The sequence below is a fragment of the Miscanthus floridulus genome, chromosome 4, assembly GCF_019320115.1.
Source record: "Miscanthus floridulus cultivar M001 chromosome 4, ASM1932011v1, whole genome shotgun sequence".
Taxonomy (NCBI): Eukaryota; Viridiplantae; Streptophyta; class Magnoliopsida; order Poales; family Poaceae; genus Miscanthus; species Miscanthus floridulus.
The window spans coordinates 46586217-46605187 of NC_089583.1; the positions used below are offsets into that span (position 1 = coordinate 46586217).

Consider the following 18971-nt stretch of genomic DNA (forward strand, 5'->3'; position numbering starts at 1 on the left):
ATCTGCAATGCTACAATGTTTCTTGTATACCTCATGTTCAAGCAAGGACCAAAATAGTAAAGCAAATAGGAGAAGGCGAGAAAGGAGACCTATAGATTGGATCTGTCGCCTTTACCATGGCACACGACGGACATGGACGCCAATACATGCTCCACTAAGAAGACCCGCCGCCAAGCCTCCAAAAGGATGTCTGAGCCACCACAGCACACTAGGGGATTCGCCGCCGCCGCCGCAAGTCCAACTGGCACATATTTATTTCAACTTGCAGGGGATACATCCAATATATAAGTCAACGTGTCCACACAGAGAACATATACTACTATTAGGATTTCAAAGACATGTCAATACAACCAGGCATCTAGTGCAATGGTGAAGACGGTCTATTCCCTGATCTAGGTACCGGGTTCAACTCCAAGGTCTCATGTTTTTTTTGAGTTTGAATTTATTAAACCCCGGTGGCAACTAGTAACATGCAAGCCATCGGGTCCCATAGGTCGAATAGAGATGAAGAAAGGTCCCACAGGTACATGTGACACATGAGCCATTGGGTCCTATAGGTTGGATGGTCCCATAGGTACACGTGACACGCAAGCCATCGGGTTCCATAAGGCAGATGGAGATGGAGAATGGTCCCACAGGTACATGTGACATGTAAGCCATCGGGTCCCATAGGTCGGATGCTGAAGGGTCCTATAGGTACACGTCAGATGGAGAAAGGACCGAGCAAAGACTTTTATGATGAATTGCAAATGTCACAGATGAGTAACTACAGGTCCCATAGGTACACGTCGCAAGGAGAAAGGATCGAGCTGAGACTTTTATGACGAATTATAAGCATCACGAATGAGTAACTATAGGTCCCATAAGTACATGTCAGATGGAGAAAGTATAGTGTGGAGATCTATGACAAAGTCATTCATTATAGATCGAATATTGTCCATCACAGATGTGTAATTAGTTTAATGATGAAGCCCTGTTCGTCATAGGTTTAAACAAGATCATCACAGATGAGTTACGCAAGTGATCTATGATGAAACATGCGCTCTTCTATGATGTTTTCATGACAATGCCTGATTTCATCATAGAAAGGGAGGGTTGTAGGATCGTCACCACTGATCTATGATGAAATGAAAATATTCATCATAAAAAGCGATCTTCTATGACGATTTCAAATTTGTCATTAAGATTTTCATCATAAAAGTGGATATTTCTAGTAGTGACATGGATGGAGGTGGTTTAAACTGATAGGAAGGTCCCTATTTATAGGCCCAAGGGTAGACTGAGTAGCCTGAGACCCTCATGTCGCGTGGCGCACCACAGGAGGCCTCAACCAATGTCAGATGCCCGCAAGAGGTCAGGAATCAAGATCCTCCTAAAGGCGGAGCCGGTACAACATCGACATGACCGCTTGGCCCACCTAGGTCACAAACCTCGATACGCAGCACACTAACATGGCAGGGCTCAGCAGTCGCATACCATATTTTTAGGGCGTCCTGACAGGGCGGGACGTAACAGCCACCTACCGCATTGAACGTGCTTGCCTGCATGGGGTCGAGCGATGAAGCTCAGATAAGCCATGACTATGAACCAGCACTCAACACACACACATCTTAGCACTTCCACAATCACTTCATGATCGCAAAAATGCTCGGGGGCTACTATCGAGGTTATGATACCCCAGGTATCTAAAGGCACCGATTAGATAGCCGCTCAGACGGCCCACGGTACGTCGGCTACTATAAGCCCAAACGATTGAGGCCCAACTAAGCTAAGCGGACTAGGCCCAACACTGAGGCTAGAGTCTGCCATGACTCCTTTCATTTTCCTGAGCCACACGCCGCACAAAAACTCGTGGCCTCTCGACTGTACCGACCCCTAGGAGTGATATAGACAAGGCCTGATCTTTCAATAGGTACGATAGCGTCGACTGGTGGAGACTCAACATTCATGATCTAGGCTTTGAACTAAGACTGATTTGGACCCTCGCAACTAGTTACACCACTGTTCCATTGGTTATCAACCACGCGAACGCAATTGACCTCGCCGAGAAGGCATTCCTGCAAGTGAATCGAGAACACAAGCAAGAACAAGATGAATGCAATCTAAAATTGCAAATAAATATGAGGCTTATGATAATGAGAAGGAGTTCAAGTTTTTATTTGAAAGAACTAATCGCCATAGGCAAACAAGATCAAGAACTAGGGCCCTGGTTCACAACAAGCGGCCTTAGCGGCACAGTTGCAGCAAAACGACATCTGTTTCATGAGGAAATCAAGAACTAAACAAAACCCAAACCTTATGGAGAGCGCCGGCTGCTAATTATAGAGCCCTAGATGTCACCCCCCCTGGACGCGCCCCCTAATGGGCTCTAAGACGATACACGGCCCAATAGACCAAAAGACGGTGTCGTAGCACCCTGGCAGATTCTAGACGCTAAATTGTTTCAATGATTTCTGTTGATTCTGAAGGGATTTTGATGTGAGACCACTTGAATTGGCTTCCTTATCTAATTATCTTTCCATCCATATGTGGATCTTTGAAAACGGAGCCCGGACGTGCCCGTGTGACCAGTTTTATGACAGACTGGTCCTAGAATCCGAGATGGGCTCAAACTTGATTTGGGCCTCCACCTTGGTGACTCGAACCGGATGAGCTTCAGCCCTCCTTCTTGGTTAGGACACCCTCACTGATCTCCTCATCCTCTATCTCCAAGCATGGTCATATGCATTGAGCTCATATCCTTATCATCCTCCCTTTTTGATGAAAAGTCATCCTTGGCGTCAATTTTGCTTGAAGTCGATCGTGCACAACATGAGGACAAACGAGGTTTCCAAAATAATGGAAATAGATAATGTTGTTAGAAAGAATATGACCATAGGTCTAGGTTTATAGCATGTCTTGTCCAACAGACATGTAGTCTGCTCGATTGAAATACACACGATCTTTGCTAATACTATCCTACAAAAGATTAGTACTAACAAGAAATATATGCTCCCTTTCTTTGGATTCTGCTTGTGTTTGAAAAGCAAAACTAAAGGAATATAGCATAACAACAATGTTGATTTTAGTGTTCCCTAGTTGATCATTACTTTGCACAACAAAAGGAGAATTCGGATTTATACAAATGTAAACTCGACGTATCAAATATTATCCTTAGTTGTTATATTTGCCAAAAACATGATATGTATGTATAGTGAAGCATGGCAAATCAGCATATGCATAAAGTTTCTCCTCTAAAGAACTAAGATTACACAGAACATCAAATTTAATGTAACCCAAAGTATTTAAAGAAGACAACAATTTTAGCTCATCAACTTCACTAGCATTATGAATAACAAGTCTATTTTCAGCACAAGTGTTCAATTTCAGCACACATATAGCATGATCATTCTTCAATGATCACATGGGTATAACATAAATATCATCATGCAAGTCATCTTTATCACAAGGAACATCAAGCAAATCATCTTGTGATAAAGGTAAATCAAGCGAAGACTCCACTAAAATTTGCTCTATCATAGCATGATTGGAGGAAAAATTTAGCACATCAAGAGAACTCTCACCTTCCATGAGTTTAGCATCATGGGCATTACCTTTGCTCTCATGTTCAGCAGTAGTAATAGTTGATGGTTCTGAATTTTCACATGAGGCTGTGAGTATCTCATTTTCTGTCACGTCATCCTCGCTCTTTTGTACATTGTCCTACAAAAAGTTAGGCATAGCAGGAGGAATAACAAGAGATTGATCTAGTTGATGCACATCATCATTTAAATTAATTACAAGAGATGGATTAACAAAATTTTCTCTCATAAGATCTTTCATATCATTCCATGTGTGAGGTTTATCTGAAAAACTTAAAGACTCCCACCAAGTTGATGCAGAATGTCTCAAAACACTAGTTGCATTTTTAATTTTCCTTCGTCCACACATATAACTTTGTGCAAAAATATTATCTATTTTAGTTTCCCACTCAATATACTCATCAGCACCAATACCATCATAAGTAGGTAGGGAAGAAAGAATAGATTGACCTACAGGAGGAGTTGTAGCAGCAATAGTGCGTGGCTCATGCATCATTGATGTCTCATATCGGTACGTGTTGTAACCTGTCATTGTTAGCATCAAACAAGAAAACACACAAGTATGTATTTTTCTATCAGCTACTATAGGATGTGGTCAAGGAGTAAAGTCACACACTCTCAAGCGTCTTACCACGGTCTTACAAGTGTTCTTATCAAAGCAACAAGCGGTGCAATCGGTTAGTGACTGTGATACCGTTGTAGCTTGAGTGTAACAGTTGCAAGGTGAACCTGTACTTGGTTAGAAGAAAGTGAAGCTGGGACAGGCACAATATAGTAGCAAGGAATAGCAATAATTTAATTCAAAAATTGCAAGATTGAAAAGTAGTTCCAAGCTAGTCTATGTCGTAGCCTAGACTCGTCCTGGACCTAGTTCAACAAACAACAATATCTTGGCACAAGGACTAAACAGGATGCAAGCACTTCTGATTTTTTTTCACCTTCCTTTTTTTCCTTTCCTTTTTCTTTTGGTGTAATTTTTTTCTTTTATTTGCACCTCTTTGCCTTTTGCATTTCTTTGTTTTTTAACAGAATGTGCCGCAAATGACTCAAATATGTAACCACCATATGAATCGATCAAAACTGCATAGGCTTGTGCACCAATATGCGCGGCTGGACACATGAGCAAAGCAACTCCACAAATGAAACACCATGTTGATTATTACTCTGACGTGTTCTAAAGGGCAACAAACCTTCCTTTTTTGGATCTAGTACCGAGAACAACCACAGAAAATTTGGAGTTCTGAATTTTTACGCACATAGCAGCAACTTGTGTAGATGGTAAATCAGACGTGTAGTAAATCTAATCGACCAAAATAAACACCAAACCAATCTATTGGCCAAACCAACTTTATCGCTAAGATATATATTTTTTGTGCAGCTAGCAAAGAAGACTGACACTAGACCAAGACTAATTAACCAACGAACACAATGACATGCGAGGGATGATAGTTCAACAAAGCAAAGTGAAATTAAAAATATTGCAAGGCATAAAGGGGCTATAGGATATGGAATCTTGTGGCAGTGTATATATTTTTTGGCTTTTTTGGACTATAGGTAATGCAAAAACAGTAACAATCTAAAAGGGAAAACAAAGTTATACCTAATGGGCAACAAGGTCTCTAATACCACTTAATGTAGACAAGGCCCGATCTTTTGATAGGTACGATAGCGTCGATTGGTGGAGACTCAATATTCATGATCTAGGCTTCGAACCAAGACTGATTCGGACCCTCGCAACCGTTATACCATTGCTCTATTGGTTATCAACCACGCGAACGCGATTGACCTCGCCGAGAAGGCTTTCCTACAAGCGGAGCGAGAACATAAGCAAGAACGGGATGAACGCAATCTAAAATTGCAAATAAATATGAGGCTTATGATAACGAGAAGGAGTTCAAGTCTTTATTCGAAAGGACTAATCGCCATACGCGAACAAGATCAAGAATTGGGGCCCTGGTTCACAACAAGCGGCCTTGGCGGCACAATTGCAGCAAAACGACGTCTGTTTCATGAAGACATCAAGAACTAAACAAAACCTAAACCCTAAGGAAGCGATGGCTGCTAATTATAGAGCCCTAGATGTCACCCCCTGGACGCGCCCCCTAATGGGCTCTAAGATGATACACGGCCCAACGGACCAAAAGATAGTGTCGCAGCACCCTAGCAGATTCTGGACACTGAATTGTTTCGATGATTTTAGTTGATTCTAAAGGGCTTTTGACTTAAGACCACTTGCATTGGCTTCCTTATCTAATTAGCTTTCCATCCATATGTGGATCGTCAAAAATAGAGCTCGGACGCACCCGTGTGACTAGTTTTATGATAGACTGGTCCTAGAACCCGAGATGGGCTCGAACTTGATTTGGGCCTCCACCTTGGTGACTCGAACCGGATGAGCTTTGGGCCTCCTTCTCGGTTAGGACACCCTCGCTGATCTCCTCATCCTCTATCTCCAAGCATGGTCGTATGCATTGAGCTCATGTCCTTATCAGGGAGGAATAGGGAGAGATCGAGTCTAGCCAAGTGCGTCTGCTCTGACCGAAGTAGGCACGCCACACTGACTCCGCAAGGACCGAGGGGATAGCGACCATCTCGGTCCTATCAGACGCCATCCCTATGGCACACAGTAGAGACAAGACAACACTGTCAATCGGTGACGGCCAGTACGGTGACCCACCGTCCAAATACGGCTCGAAGAGACGCATGTACGACTCCACCCACTATGAGATGGGATCCATGACGGTGGCCTTGACTTAGAGGCCATCAAGCCAGCAGGAGCCACGACCATGGAGCCTGGGATCGTGGCCACCAACTCCACAAGCTGATAAGACGACCAACAACCTAGGGCACGACTACCAACTCCTGTACGACGCCATGGGAGATCAGGAAGCGATGACGAAGGCCATGACGAAGACCACATCACACAAAATGGCTGGCGAAACACCAACGTGCCCACAATGCCGCCATGAATGGCACTGTAGCACCATGTCACACCATGCTACGACGTGGACATAGGACCATGACGACAACCACGTCCAGACGTGCACCCCAAGACAGCGTTGCTGCAAGCCATGTTAGCTAGGTTCCCTCCCTCAGGCTCATGACCCCTCTGTCAGAAGAACCTCCTTCTTTGTACATGACCTATCCCCGGACTCTACATAAGGGCAAGCTAGGGCACCCCTTCTTCATCTTCATCTTCTCTGGACTCTCAAAGCTTTTATTCAAGTAACCCATCTCCTAGATCTAGCTTCTGTCTCCTACCTCTTCCACTATTCTTGCACCCCCTATTGTAAGAACTTTAGAGTATTCAAGCGAGGAACACACACTCGATTATCTCTGAGACTAGACGTAGGGCTCTGGGCTGAACCAGTATAAATCCTCGTGTCCTTTGGATGCTACCATTGTCTTGCTAGAGCAGGGCAGCAATCGTATAAATTCATTAGTCCGGTTTACAAAACACTAATATAAGTCCATCATCAGTTGCTTTCATCTCCCCACTCTTTCTAGGCTTGCTTGCACCACCAGATGAGCACCAATCTATCTCTGGCTCCACCTCATGTTACTCCTCGACGGCAATGAGCTCATGCACTGCGCCTACCCTTGTCATCTGTCCCTTCCCACATCCTCGTCCCCTCTCACTTTCTCCTCATATGGCTACCTAAAAAAGGGAATGACAACTAGATGAAAAATATGGGAGGGGCCAGATGATGAGGGTGTAGGCATGTGTTGATATCTCTTATGCTCAATTGGATTATTCCGTAAGTGCACATAATATTGGTGTAGCACTTCATCCGAAAGTATTCTAAGTGTCGTGTCTATATTAAAAAAGATATTCCTCGGTCATTACGCCGATAGGTGGAGTTAATGCGTGCGACGCCCCATGCTTTATGAGGGGCGAACCGCCAATCCAAGGGCTGGGAAGCCGTGGTGTTTCAAACGTGCGGATCTGGGCCATTGGCCCTGTGCCTAAGCTCCTGGGATCCCACGTCAGGATGTGGATACGAATGGCGTGGCTTCGTGGCATAGTGGCACAGAGTGTGGAGCGACACGCTGCATCATGATTTTTAGAGGAATTCTAAAGAATCAGATTTTTATACTTTTAATAATACTGTAGCAATATTTGGAACGGAAGATTATTACATCCTTTTGAGAGGAAATGTTTATGTGTTTGTATGTTTTGGAGAAATGAACTGCCATCTTTTGGTTTCAATTTCTTCATGAAGTCCGAGAGACTCTTGCGCGGTAGGCATGCTTTCATGGAAGCAAATAATCGAGCACTTATTGATTAACACTCTAAAAAGTGGGATCTATGGTCTTAGCAAGCTGCGTGGATTCTCTGACTTGCAGTAGTAAAAGTCACCAGTGACTTTAAAGTCCAGTTCACGGATGGAGCAAGGATAATTGGTAGAATTTTTTTGTTTGTTTGTGCAGCTTATCCTATTTACATCATAACTTTTACACATGACCTTAGATATAGATAAAATTTATAGAAAAATTATACTCCTTGAGAATATCTATAACTTTGTAGTATATGACTTTTTCATTTAAAATCATTTTGTGTGAATAAATTGCCTCAAATTATCTACAGTTACATAACAGTTCTTCAAAAACATTATATTTTTTAATATAATCTCGGGTAAAGATAAATTTTATAAAATAATCTTATTTCTCAATAATATCTACAACCATTTAATTTATAATATTTTTATTTGAATTCATCTTGTTACCGAAATAATCGATATAATATATGGTTTTAAATGGAAAAGTCATGTACCATAAAGCTGTTGATATTCTGAGATCTATAGTTTTCATATAAATTTTATCTTTATTTCAGTGTCAAGTATCAAGATGGATTCAAATATTTATCCAAACTCATATGTAAAAGTTTTTTTTGAAGTACAAATGTAAAGATTTTGAAAAAAAAAGATAAATTATACATATAAAAGAAAAATATGCCAACTATCCTAGCTCTGTCTGCGAACTAGGCTTTAAATAGGCTGCTATTTGCATGTCAGGTTGGCAATGATAAAGTGAATAACTTCCCAACTCGTGACTTTACCGCAGAGAGTCCACGCCGTCAGCAAGCATCATATGTACAGTACTGCTTTTGTGAAGGAAAATGATCCTGATCGTTTCACTGAAATTTAGCTATTGTTGATGTTTATGTTGATTTGTTGTGAGAGAAAAATAGTGTTTATTCGCTGAAAAGTACTGTTGAAGTGGTGTTGCAGAACAAGGTGATGTTTTAGGTAGTTTTTGTATAGTGTAAGCAATTATGTTTACCATTAACCTTTTAATTCTTGGGCTATTCATATACTTATTTGTTTCAAACACTAAATCTTATAAAATTTTATGTGTTTTCTATTCTTTTCTTATACGCGTTACAACGGGAAACAAAACCACAGTCATGTGCTTATTGTTCGTGCCAGTATATGCTCCCAGCTTAGCTGGTGCTTTGGGGTTTTGCTATGGAGGAGTGTTGGTTGTAGGCTTTGGCTAGGTCCAGGATGCTTTCATTCTTAGCAACCTTAGGTTTTCAGCCAGGTGATAGTCTAGCTTCAGCTGTGTTTTTGGGTTTACAGGCGATATGTAAGTTTGTTAAAGTAAAATGGTACTGGTGTGTGTTGTACGGGATCTCTTTCCTCCTTTTCTTCATAATATAATGAATGACGAAGAATAATTCTTGTACGTTTTCGAGAAATATATTTTTCTATTTATGTGTTTTTTATTTCTCGGTTCTAAATAGACCCTTATTAACATCACGTAGGGACGCAGAGATGTAATAAGAGAAAAAAACTTAAGTCCGACCGGAAAAAAACTTAAGTTGTTCGCGGGAGTACATGTAGAGAAGAACCTAAGGAATTTCCTGTCCAACCGAAGAACGGACAATGCGGCGCGGGCGCTTTGAGAGAAGGGGTTTTTACACGTGTGTCATTATAAAAATTGGTAATTATATATATGCCACTAAAAAAAGTTGAGTTTTTATAGGTGTCCATTGCTCTAAACTCTTTTGCTCTTCATGTCACTTTTGTCAGATTTAGCCCTAACGGTGTCAAATCGTGGGTGTGAAAAATAAAAAACACCCTTAGGTCTGAATATACAATTAGGCCTCAGTTTACTGGTCTGAAACTGGCTGAAAAACACTGTTCTGGCTGAATTGTTGTGAGAGAAAAATACTGTTCCGGCTGAAAAAAAAGCCGAACAAGCTGAATATGGGGTAAGCCTGAACATGGCCTTAATTTTTTTAGCATGTTAATGACCTCAAATAAAAAAACTCAAAACTAAAAAGTTGTAGATCTCAACAATATCTATAATTTTTGTAAAAAAATTATCTTTCATTTAATTTCGTACAAAAAAAAATAATTTGATACGATTAATATATCTTAGAAAAATTCACATTTTTTATACAGAATCAAATAAAAAAAATATATAAATATTGTAGATCTCGATGAGATCTATAACTTTCTAGTTTTGAGTTTTTTCATTTAAGATCGTTAAGATGCTCAAAAAATTAATTACATATTCAAATCTAAGAGAATTTTTGACTTTTTACGCCCGTTGTTTGACACCGTTAGTGCTAAATCTGACGGAAGTGACGTAATAGGATAAAAGAGTTTAGAGTAGTGTGAGAACTTAATTTTGTTAATAACTTATGAGTAATTATCAATTTTTATTATGGCGCGCATATAAAAGCCTCTCCAGAGAAACGCTGGTGCAGGTAAGTGCGCGTACTCCGCACGGTCTTGGCGCACGAAAACACCACCGAGTGGGACTGGGATCCCGTGTCCCTCCGGTTTCGTTCACCCCCACTGCGCGTACCGAAACTAACCCTCCGTGCCGCGAATGGTTCAGCCCGCACGGCAATGCCACAAGGGTAGTCACGTAACTTCCTCTGCACACCCGCTTCCTCTCCCTATCCTCCTCGCCTTCGCCTAGATTCCTATCTCCACCGCGTTCGGGCTCCTCCTCCCAACACCAGCCCCGCAAAACCAAACCCTAGCTGCGCTTCCTCCTCCAGATCCCGGCGCCCCGGACCCATGGCCGTGCTCATTCCTAGCTCCAGCCTCTCTGACCGGCGCCCCTCCGCACTCTAGCTCCGGATCGCCCGCCCGCGCACGCAAAGCCATGGAGCCAGCAGCCGAGGACGCCGCAGCCGCAGCCGCCGCGCCGGACTCGTGGGAGACGGCCGACATCGACGAGCCCATGAGCCGGCTCATCCTCTCCGCGCGCCGCGTGTCCTCGTCGCCCGACCTCGCCGACGACCAGGATCCGCCCCAGCCGCCGCCCACTCTGCAGCCGCAGGGCGGCCTACCTTCCTCGGCTCCCTCGGCTGCGCGCGAGGATTTGGTCGCCCAGGTCGATCAGTTCCTACGGGAGGCCCTCGAGAAACCAAGGGAGAGGCTTTCTGGTAAAATTCACGCCTCCTCCGGAGTTAGTTTACCAAATGGATTTGTCTGTTATGCGATTCTACTAACTTGATGATTGGGTGACGAAAAGGTTAATTTAGGATTCGTGCAGAGTGTTCCTTGCTTGTTTTGAGATGTAAGCAGGTGGCTGGCTGCTTTATTCATAGGGCATATGGGCATATATGTTGTATCCTTGTACTTGTATGCTGTGTGCTGTCTTTATGTACTTCACCCCATATGGCTTGCTACTATAGCGAGGTAGCTAGGTATCTTGAAAATGTGACTGATGTATTCCATGCATCTTATGTCATTTTAATATGTGCAAACATGCCTGGACCTAAGGATAAGAGATTTATACAACCATCAGATAGTAAAATTCTGTTCCAAAAAAATATGAATTGCAAGAGTGTTTGTTCCAAGCAGCTAGTGCATCTGATGGTCGCGGGGTTCTACTGCTGTTCATCTCAATTATCATCAACTGGAACTTTACAATTTGACTGTTCCATTGCCTAATGCTTTAATTGACAAAATGTGCTTAGTCCTTGTATTTGACTCTAGTCTATTCCTTTCTGCAGTGCTAAGAATGGAGCAGGAAATTTTGAAGTTCATTCGTGACCCTAGGCGTACAGAGTATGAATTCAGTGGTCTTCCAACTTCGTATCTGCGTCTTGCTGCACATCGCCTGGCGCAGCATTACTTCCTGCAGTCCATTGCCATACCAGACAACAGTTTGCCTGATGGAACTGGTTCGCGTATCATCCTCCGTAAGACATCATCTGAGTGCCGACTGCCTGCTGTCCGCCTTGCAGATATTCCAGTTAACCTGCCACAAGAAGAGAACATCTCTGTGGCGAAAGTAGCTATTAAGCAGAGGCCTCAAAAGAATTTCCATGGCATGAACAGCTCAAGTGCTCACTCATCTAGAGAGAACCTCCAGAAAAGTGTCGAAGAAAGGAAAGAGGAATACAACAAGGCACGAGCGCGGATATTTAACAACAGCAATAGCAGTAATGCTACTGATGGGAGGTCAGCTGAGGAAGTGACTTTACCCAGTACTCTTCACAGGTCCACTTCCTTGGAGTTGAACTCAAGCAATAGAATGGGCCAAGGGGCTGAAATTACTCTCGAGAGGAGCCTGACTACCACTTCAGCTAGCAGCAGGTCAAATAGAAGCAAGATTGATAAGGAGCCTGCAGTCAATAGAAGCAGGCAGAACAATAGGGTTGCAATTTTCAGAGACCGTGAGTCAGAGCGCAAGGATCCTGATTATGACAGAAGCTATGACAGGTTAGTTTCTTTTCTCGTAACACATCTCTTTGCTGCTGTGCTCCTAGCGCACCATGAACAAGAAAGATTTTATGGTTATTTTTGCCATGCTTCTGCTCCAATAGTTTCTTATGCATTGTATGTGTTAGAGTACGTCATCGCGATGTCCATCGGCTGCTCGATCTGCTGCAACTTCTCGCCCGTGACTGGGATCTGCTGGGCACCGGTTATGGAGACGGCTGTCGTCCCATAGCCTGGCCAGCCGTAGGGGAACACTAGCGGCATGGTGGTGATGGTGGTTGCCAATTGTCGGGCTTCCACAGCATCCGGGCGCGCCGAGAGAGACGCCTACTGCTGGTGAATGTCGGCCAGCACCTTGGCGAAGGGATCCGGCAGTGGCTCATCGGAACCTGGCATCGGGAACTCCAACTTGTAGAAGCGCAGAGGGTGGGCGCTGTGGCTGACACCCGGAGCTGCTGGTTCTGGAGCAAAGGCCGCGGACGACGAGGCGCCATGGTGGTGCTTGCATGTTGCCGCCGTAGAGTAGAGGGCCATCAACGCCTCCATAGAAAACACCTTCGGTGTAGGAGGGCTGCTGTACCGCCCCACCGTAATGGATCAGGGCGGTAGGGGCTGGGGCAGCCAACGTTGTGGTCGCTGGGAACGTTGCCATCGTATACACCGGCCCGCCCGTCGCTGCCTTCTCACTCAGCTCTCTCCCTCTCAATCCTAGCAGCCACATAACAATCTGGTATCAGAGATGTCAGGCCCTAATCCCACCAACACTCCGCCGCCGATCACCTCCGCTGCCGCGGTGGTCACCACCTCGCTGCTGCCACCTGCCTCCGTCGCCCGCTGCCAAGATGAAGCATGCGGCACAGATGACGCTGGATCAGGTGGCTGCCGCCATCGGGGAGCTGACTCGCTCGGTGGCTGCCATCCAGTCCTACCTGGCCGGCGCTGCCACCGCCGCCTGCCGCCGCCGCCGCCGCCGCAACCAGCTGCGACTACCCTGCCAGTGGTGCTGCCGTTAAGTTTAGTGAAGTCCTACTTCATTTAACTATCACCCTAAACTTTTGAAGTCAACTGGCAAAATATCAGTTTGATTGCTAATGATGGGATAAAATCGTTGGGGCGTAACCCTCTTAGCGACGCGCCATATCGGAACTCAGGGTATGGTGTTAAATGAGCAAGGGCCGTGTCGTCACCCCTGTGATGCGCCGTGTCGCGATCTGGGCACTGGTGTTAAGTGATCAAGGATCGGGTCGTCACATCCTTAGTGGCGCGCTACATCGGCGTCCGGGTGTAGTGAAAAATGAGCAAGGGTCTTCACATCTGATTCGACGGGTGCGAAGGGTAAGGAAGCTAGTCGAACCAACTAGGATCCGTTTAGGCAGTTGGAATGTAGGGTCGCTTACAGGTAAGTTAAGAGAATTAGTTGATACCGCGACTAGAAGGCGTGTAAATATATTATGCGTTCAAGAGACTAAATGGAAGGGTCAGAAGGCGAAGGAGGTGGACAATACAGGTTTCAAGCTTTGATACACAGGGACAATTGCGAATAGAAATGGAGTAGGAGTTTTGATTGATAAGAGCCTTAAGAATAGTGTGGTGGGAGTGAGAAGGCAAGGAGATAGGATTATCTTAGTCAATCTTGTCATTGGTGATATGGTCTTGAACATAATTAGTGCGTATGCCCCCCAAGTAGGCCTCGACGAGAGTGCTAAGAGACAGTTCTAGGAAGACTTAGATGGCCTGATTAGAGCTGTACCCAGTAGTGAGAAGCTTTTTATAGGAGGAGATCTTAATGGGCATGTAGGTACTACAAGCGCGGGTTTCGAGGCAGTTCATGGAGGTTTTGGGTATGGTAGTAGGAATCAGGAGGGGGAGGAAGTTCTAGACTTCGCGGTAGCTTTTGACCTGATGATAGCCAACACTTTCTTTAGAAAGAGAGAATCTCATCTAGTGACCTTCAGTAGCGGACAACATTCTAGCTAGATTGACTTTGTCCTCACAAGAAGAAAGGACAAACGAGCATGCTTGGGTTGCAAGGTGATACTAGGGGAGTGTGTTGTTTCTCAACATAAGCTTTTGGTGGCAGACTTTCGTTTTCAGGTGCGTGCCCGTAGGGATAAACAAGCTAAGATTGAAAGAACAAAATGGTGGAAACTGAAAGGGGAGACGTCAGAGGTATTCAGAGAAAGGGTTATCAAAGAGGGCTCTTGGAAGGAAGAAGAAAACATAAACAACATGTGGGAGAAGATGGCAACCAACATTCGGAAGGTGGCCTCAGAGGTGTGTGGAGTAACCAAAGGAAGCGGAGGCGAGGCTAAAGATACTTGGTGGTGGAACGAGGAAGTCCAAAGGGCTATTAAGGAGAAGAAAGAGTGTTATAGACGCTTGTACCATGACAGGAGTGTGGACAACATAGAGAAGTACAAGGTGGCAAATAAGACTGCAAAGCGAGCTGTAAGTGTGGCAAAGGGTAGAGCGTACGAGGATCTTTATCAACGTTTGAGTACGAAGGAAGGAGAGAAGGACATTTATAGGATGGCTAGAGTTCATGAGAGAAAGACAATGGACTTCAACCAAGTTAAGTGCATTAAGGATGAAAGGGAGCATCTCTTGGTGAAGGAGGATGAGATCCGACATCGATGGCAAGAGTATTTTGACAATTTGTTTAATGGTGAGAATACGGACACAACCTTTCAGTTGGATGACTCTTTTGATGACACCAATAGGCGTTTTGTGCGGAGAATCCAAGAATCTGAGGTCAGAGAGGCGTTGAAAAGGATGAAAGGAGCTAAGGCGATGGGACCGGATGGTATCCCAATCGAGGTGTGGAGATGTCTCGGGTACATAGCTATAGTATGGCTAACCAAGCTGTTCAACCATATTTTTTGATCGAACAAGATGCCTGATGAGTGGAGGAGAAGTATATTGGTACCGATCTATAAGAATAAAGGGGATATTCAAAGTTGTACTAATTACCGGGGAATTAAGTTGATGAGTCATACTATGAAGCTATGAGAGAGAGTTATCGAGCATCGCTTGAGAGCAATAACGCGGGTCTCTATGAACCAATTTGGTTTCATGTCCGGAAGGTCAACCATGGAAGCCATTTTCTTAATAAGACAAGTTATGGAGCTGTATAGGGAGAAGAAGAAGGACCTACACATGGTTTTTATTGACTTGGAGAAGGCTTATGATAAAATACCAAGGAATGTTATGTGGTGGGCTTTGGACAAACATAAAGTCCCAACGAAGTACGTCGGGCTCATTAAGGACATGTACAACAATGTTGTGACTAGAGTTCGAACAAGTGATGGAGACACGGATGACTTCCCGATTAGGATAGGACTACATCAAGGGTCAGCTTTGAGCCCTTATTTGTTTGCCTTAGTAATGGATGAGGTCACAAGGGACATACAAGGGGACATCCCTTGGTATATGCTTTTCGCGGACGATGTAGTGCTAGTTGATGAAAGCCGAACAGGAGTGAAGCAGAAACTGGAGTTATGGCGGGAGACTTTGGAGTCCAAAGGTTTTAGACTCAGTAGAACTAAAACTGAGTATATGAGATGTGACTTCGGCACTACTATTCGGGAGGAGGAAGATATTAGTTTGGAAGGTCAAGTAGTACCTAGGAAGGATACCTTTCGATATTTAGGATTAATGCTACAGAGAGACGGGGATATTGATGAAGATGTTAGCCATAGAATCAAAGCAGGGTGGATGAAGTGGCGGCAAGCATCTGGTGTCCTATGTGACAAAAGGGTACCACAGAAGCTAAAAGGCAAGTTTTATAGGACGGCGATTAGACTTGCTATGTTGTATGGTGCAGAATGTTGGCCTACGAAAAGACGACATGTTCAACAGATAAGTGTAGCGGAAATGCGTATGTTGCGTTGGATTTGCGGTCATACAAGAAGGGATCGAGTTCGGAACGATGATATACGTGATAGATTAGGGGTAGCACCAATTGAAGAGAAGCTTGTCCAACACCGGTTGAGATGGTTTGGACATGTCCAACGGAGACCTCCAGAGGCACCGGTGCGTAGTGGAATCCTAGGCCAGGATAGTAACGTGAAGAGAGGCAGAGGAAGACCGAAGTTGACTTGGGTAGAGGCAATAAAAGGAGACTTGAAAGGATGGAATATACCCAAAGACTTAGCCTTAGATAGGAGTGCTTGGAAGACAGCTATTCACGTGCCTGAACCTTGATTGCTTCTGCTGGGTTTCAACTCTAGCCTACCCCAACTTGTTTGGGACTTAAAGGCTTTGTTGTTGTTGTTGTTGTTGTTGTTGTATTGCTAATGATGGGATGCTAGTGAAGCATGGCAATAAGAGTATCATTTTTTTATAGGAAACACTAAATCTTGTGATGTACTTATTTTCTATGAAGTTGGTTAAGCTAGTTCGGATTACATGATACCTTTTTATGTTCTTGTTCACTGTGGTCGACATACTTGATCCCTGGAAATTCTTTTTACTCACCATGAGTGACTTGTACAGGTATATGCAAAGATTTGATCCTGGATTTGGATTTAGTGGAGTCCCATACACAATTCAACCCCTCTATGCCCCTGCTGTTAACTACAACACTGAATTTCCCCAGCTTGGTTCAGCGCACCGGTCACCTGTTGCTGTCGAACAGCAACCTCGTCCAATAGCTCAGCACATGCCTGCATCATGGTCAGCAGCTCAAGCATCAAATGCAATTGGCTATGGGCCAGATGGTGTCATGGGACCTTACAGCCCTGGCCATACTGGTGCACCTGTGAGATCGGCTGTTTTCATGCATGCTTCACAGCAATATGCCATACCTTCACGCCCTGGAGTCCCATTTGTACATCCACAGGAATCCATGGGACCATTTGCACTGGTCTGTATATGCAATTTTTTTTCATCCTATGTGATTCCTTTCATCCTTTGTTGATCATACTGAGTTGATATCTGCTTGAGTATTATTATAGAAGCTTATATTATAGAAGCTTATGAATTCACAGTATATGGTTGGTATTCACTATAATGGCATCATATGTTCCTAGAAATCCTATTGCATTATACATTGTACTCTGGGAGTATTTAACTTTGAATGAATTGAAACTCCTGAGATGCACTAGATAAATTTGCTTCTTGTCTAACTGATTTCTTTTATTGGTACAGACCCACCAACAACAACCTGATGCTAGTTTGCGCTTTGCCCGGCCCCGGTGAGGGGCCCGGGTATGCCTGCTCCTGCCAGTGTGCAATGAACACATTATCCTTTGTTTTGCTGGCAGATGGTAGCAGGCATAAAAGAACCGAGAGGCGTAAGGCAGAGTCAGCCATCCGTTTGATATTGTCAGCCTGTGCGCACTCTCGGTGTAGCTGCTCCCTGTATACTGAGATGCAGGAGGGGCACTTTATACTCTGTTCTCCTTTAAACAGAAGCCACTCGAGGTTTATTGGACAACCCCGCTAGTCCAATCCACAAGAAGCTGAGAGGTGAAGCGTGGGCTGTGGAGCCACCTGCATTCCCCGTTCAGCTTCATTCTCGGAGCTGTTGCTTGCTCCTCACAGATTGAGATGCTGGAGGAGCACATCTTGCCCTCATTGAATGGGCTCTGTTGTCAAAGGACTTGTGATGATGATGAAAGATTGGGATTGTGCACTGAGCGGATGATCAGTGAGGGGAAGATTGGGACGGTCCAGTATGTGAACAGGCGACAGGGATATGGGTCAGTGCAATTCTCACTTTTCTTTTTGCTTAAAACTTGGCCCCCTTGGCACTTAGTAATGAAGATGAACCACATGCAGCTTTTCGCCCCCATTGCCCATGGGATGGTTGCCGGGTTGAGCTGTGGCGGCATGAAGATGATGTTGGTTCTTGCTTTGCCTAGTGCAGGCGTGGCACCATTCTTGGTCAGGTTTAGAAGCAGAGGCATCTCTGTTGCAGTCGCTGCTCACGTCGCTGGTGTTTTAAGTTATTTCTAGTCAGTGCTGTGTTGTAAATTCAGTGTTAGTTTGAGTGACCAAACCAATTTCTTGTACCATGTGCATGACAAGCAACGACTCTAGTTGTTAAGATGATGACGAATCATGTATGCCTCAGTGACAGGCCTCTTTACTACAGTGCAGTGTTTGGTGTTGGAGCAATCTGATGGTCTTGCATCTGTGTTTATACGATGGTTGTGTTTTACCTCGATCGTAATAGGTAATAATTCCTTAAGGTTTCACCATTCTTTTTGAAAGGCAAAATGTAATTAGATATTGCTAGAAACTAATATTTGAACTTTGGAAAAATCAAAATGAAGCTGTCTGTTTGGAAGCACCTTAATTTCTGTTAAGCTAACACACCAGATCATAGCGTAGGCGCGCAGCCCGAGTTTTTTTTGTTTTTTTAGCTCTTTTTTTTAAAATTTTTTCACAAATATGTTCCAGGAGGTATGCTTTTAAAATTTGAACCCTTAGCTCGGCGTCATAGATTTGGCGCCTAGGTCTTGAGCTCGACGCAGATATGACGGTGACTTAGCATACAACTTGGCACCGTAGATCTTGACGCAGTAGATCTTAGCACCGTGATTATTGACGTCAAGCCCTGTCTTACGTATAGACCCTTCCTTTCTTTCTTCCTTTCTCTCTGCCGCTCCCGAGCCAGGGCGCCGCCAGCGCTACCGTGCCCCGCGCCCGCGCCGCCTCGTGCATCCCGGCTCGCTGCGTCCGCCGCGCGCAT

General features: G+C 44.4%; 1 protein-coding gene across 1 annotated transcript; it reads left to right on the forward strand.

Annotated features, from left to right (window-relative positions):
- The first annotated feature begins 10521 nt into the window (after positions 1–10521).
- Positions 10522–18394, forward strand: LOC136549668 (uncharacterized). Its single transcript, XM_066541048.1, has 5 exons — positions 10522–10989; positions 11563–12274; positions 16769–17138; positions 17423–17976; positions 18056–18394. Exons 1-4 carry the CDS (start codon positions 10707–10709, stop codon positions 17471–17473), a joined length of 1416 nt encoding a protein of 471 aa, XP_066397145.1. The 5' UTR covers positions 10522–10706; the 3' UTR covers positions 17474–17976; positions 18056–18394.
- The last annotated feature ends 577 nt before the right edge of the window (positions 18395–18971 follow it).

Coding starts and splice junctions, on each gene's coding strand:
- LOC136549668 (XM_066541048.1), top strand. CDS start 10,707: ATGGAGCCAGCAGCCGAGGACGCCGCAGCCGCAGCCGCCGCGCCGGAC. Junction 10,990..11,562: donor ACCAAGGGAGAGGCTTTCTG/GTAAAATTCACG, acceptor TCCTTTCTGCAG/TGCTAAGAATGGAGCAGGAA. Junction 12,275..16,768: donor TATGACAGAAGCTATGACAG/GTTAGTTTCTTT, acceptor TGACTTGTACAG/GTATATGCAAAGATTTGATC.